This window comes from Triticum aestivum, chromosome 3A, assembly GCF_018294505.1.
Source record: "Triticum aestivum cultivar Chinese Spring chromosome 3A, IWGSC CS RefSeq v2.1, whole genome shotgun sequence".
NCBI lineage: Eukaryota > Viridiplantae > Streptophyta > Magnoliopsida > Poales > Poaceae > Triticum > Triticum aestivum.
Window position 1 is genome coordinate 523000750 of NC_057800.1, and position 1964 is coordinate 523002713.

Genomic DNA, 1964 nt, shown 5'->3' on the forward strand with positions numbered 1-1964 from the left:
GTGCTGGGCTAGTTCACCCACTCTGGCCCAGTTACTTTGGTGTTGGCCTTGCGAGCCCGCGCCGTCCTTGTACGCGCCGGCGAGTTGCTGCGATCTGTGGGCCGCATGTCAGGCGTGTTAGGTGCGTTGACAAATTTGATTGTGGTTTTAGTATGAGTAATTTGAAACGGAGGTACAAATTACTCGTCGTGGTTTTAGGGGCTGTTTGGTTTGTAACTAACTTTTCCAAAGATTGCCACATCTAAGGTTAGGCAAGTTTGATCAACTTAGGTGAGTGTTTGGTTCAAGCCACACCTTAGACAAGCCACACTTGTGCCCCACATGGCATACACACAAAAAGTGTGGCAAGATTCCCTTAGGCTTGTCAACTTGTGACTCTCATTTTGATGAATTAACCTTAAGCAAGTTTGGTAAAAATGTGTGATAAAGTGTGGCAATACTAGTCCTAGAATCAAACAGCCCCCTAGTTTGAACTAAAACCATAGAAGGCTCAAGGATGATGAGCTCCCAAGTTTGTGACGTGTATCGGCCCTCGGCGCCACGTTCTGCGGTGGAAGCTCCTACTCATAGTTCTCGCGCCTTCAGCAAGCACGCCACGTCCTGCGCCTAAAGCAGCACGCGTCGCGGCGTCAGGGCAGCTTCGTGAACTCCTCCAAGTTACGACGATAAGAAGACCGCGCCCTCGACTGATCGCCAATCAACCTGCTGCGATCTGCCAACGCGCGAGAAGCGATGTCCTCCAGTGATCAGAACCCAGCGCCCACGCCCACCTCGGGCGCCGGCGGGACGGCGCCGCCGCCGGGCAGGCCGACCACGGTCTCCTCGCAGGCGATCGACATGGGCGCTCAGGTGCTGCAGACGTTGAAGCCGGTGCGCCAGATGAAGCAGCACGCGTGCAGCTTCGCGCTGTACGCACACGACATGCACCGGCAGCTCGAGGTCCACCACTTCGTCTCCCGCCTCAACCAGGACGTCCTCCAGTGCGCCGTCTATGACTCCGACAAGCCGTCGGCCCGCCTCATCGGTATGTCAGCCGCCGGAGCCTCGCCGACCATTATGTTTGCGGTTTGCACGTTTGGTCGCTCATGAGCCTGGATGTTGCAGGTGTGGAGTACATCGTGTCGGACAACATCTTCGAGGCCCTGCCGCCGGAGGAGCAGAGGCTGTGGCACTCGCACGCCTACGAGGTCAAGGCCGGGCTGTGGACCGACGTGGGCGTGCCGGAGATGCTGCAGACCTCGGAGATGGCCAGGATGGCCAAGACGTACGGCAAGTTCTGGTGCACGTGGCAGGTGGACCGCAGCGACCGGCTGCCCCTCGGCGCGCCGGCGCTCATGATGTCGCCGCAGGCCGTGGAGCCGGGCCGGGTGCGCGCCGAGCTGGTGCGCGCGCGCGACGAGAGGTGCAAGGTGGACAGCTCCGCTCGTGGGCTCAAGGCTGAGAGGGTGGAGATGGATGAGCCGGAGTGGATCAACCCGAACGCCGACTACTGGCGACTGCACGGCAAGGGGTTCGCCGTAGACGTCACGGACACGGAGATGAAGCAGCAGGCGCCCTTCCCTTGAGAGATCGAATGGTTGCCCAGTGAAATGCGCGTCTTCTTTCAACTTCTGTTGGTTGGTCTTGTTTTTCCGTAGAGTCGTGGGTGTACGGGACAGTCGGGAGATGTCAGTGAAGGTGCAAGTTACGTTTGATTCTATATGATCCAACGTCATTTCCCCTGATTATTTGCATTCTTTACTGCCGTGGTTTCATCTTTGTAAATTGCAATATGTGCATGCTGTCGCATCTTGCAGCTCGAAAAACAGGACAGGATCGACATGGTGGATTTTGTTGTGACAAGTTAATTGCAGGAAACTAAGGCCAACCGTGATACCCTATCTCGCCTCAGAGGAGTATAATTTCGCTTTCAGTCTTGCTAAGTCTCAGTCGAGTAACTCGACTTCGTTAAGTCTTAGTTATGT

At 56.3% G+C, this 1964-nt stretch overlaps 1 protein-coding gene across 1 annotated transcript; it reads left to right on the forward strand.

Annotated features, from left to right (window-relative positions):
- Positions 1–627: 627 nt before the first annotated feature.
- Positions 628–1727, forward strand: LOC123058547 (oil body-associated protein 2B). Its single transcript, XM_044481261.1, has 2 exons — positions 628–1024; positions 1105–1727. The coding sequence occupies exons 1-2, from the start codon at positions 733–735 to the stop codon at positions 1563–1565; spliced, it is 753 nt and encodes a 250-aa protein (XP_044337196.1). The 5' UTR covers positions 628–732; the 3' UTR covers positions 1566–1727.
- The last annotated feature ends 237 nt before the right edge of the window (positions 1728–1964 follow it).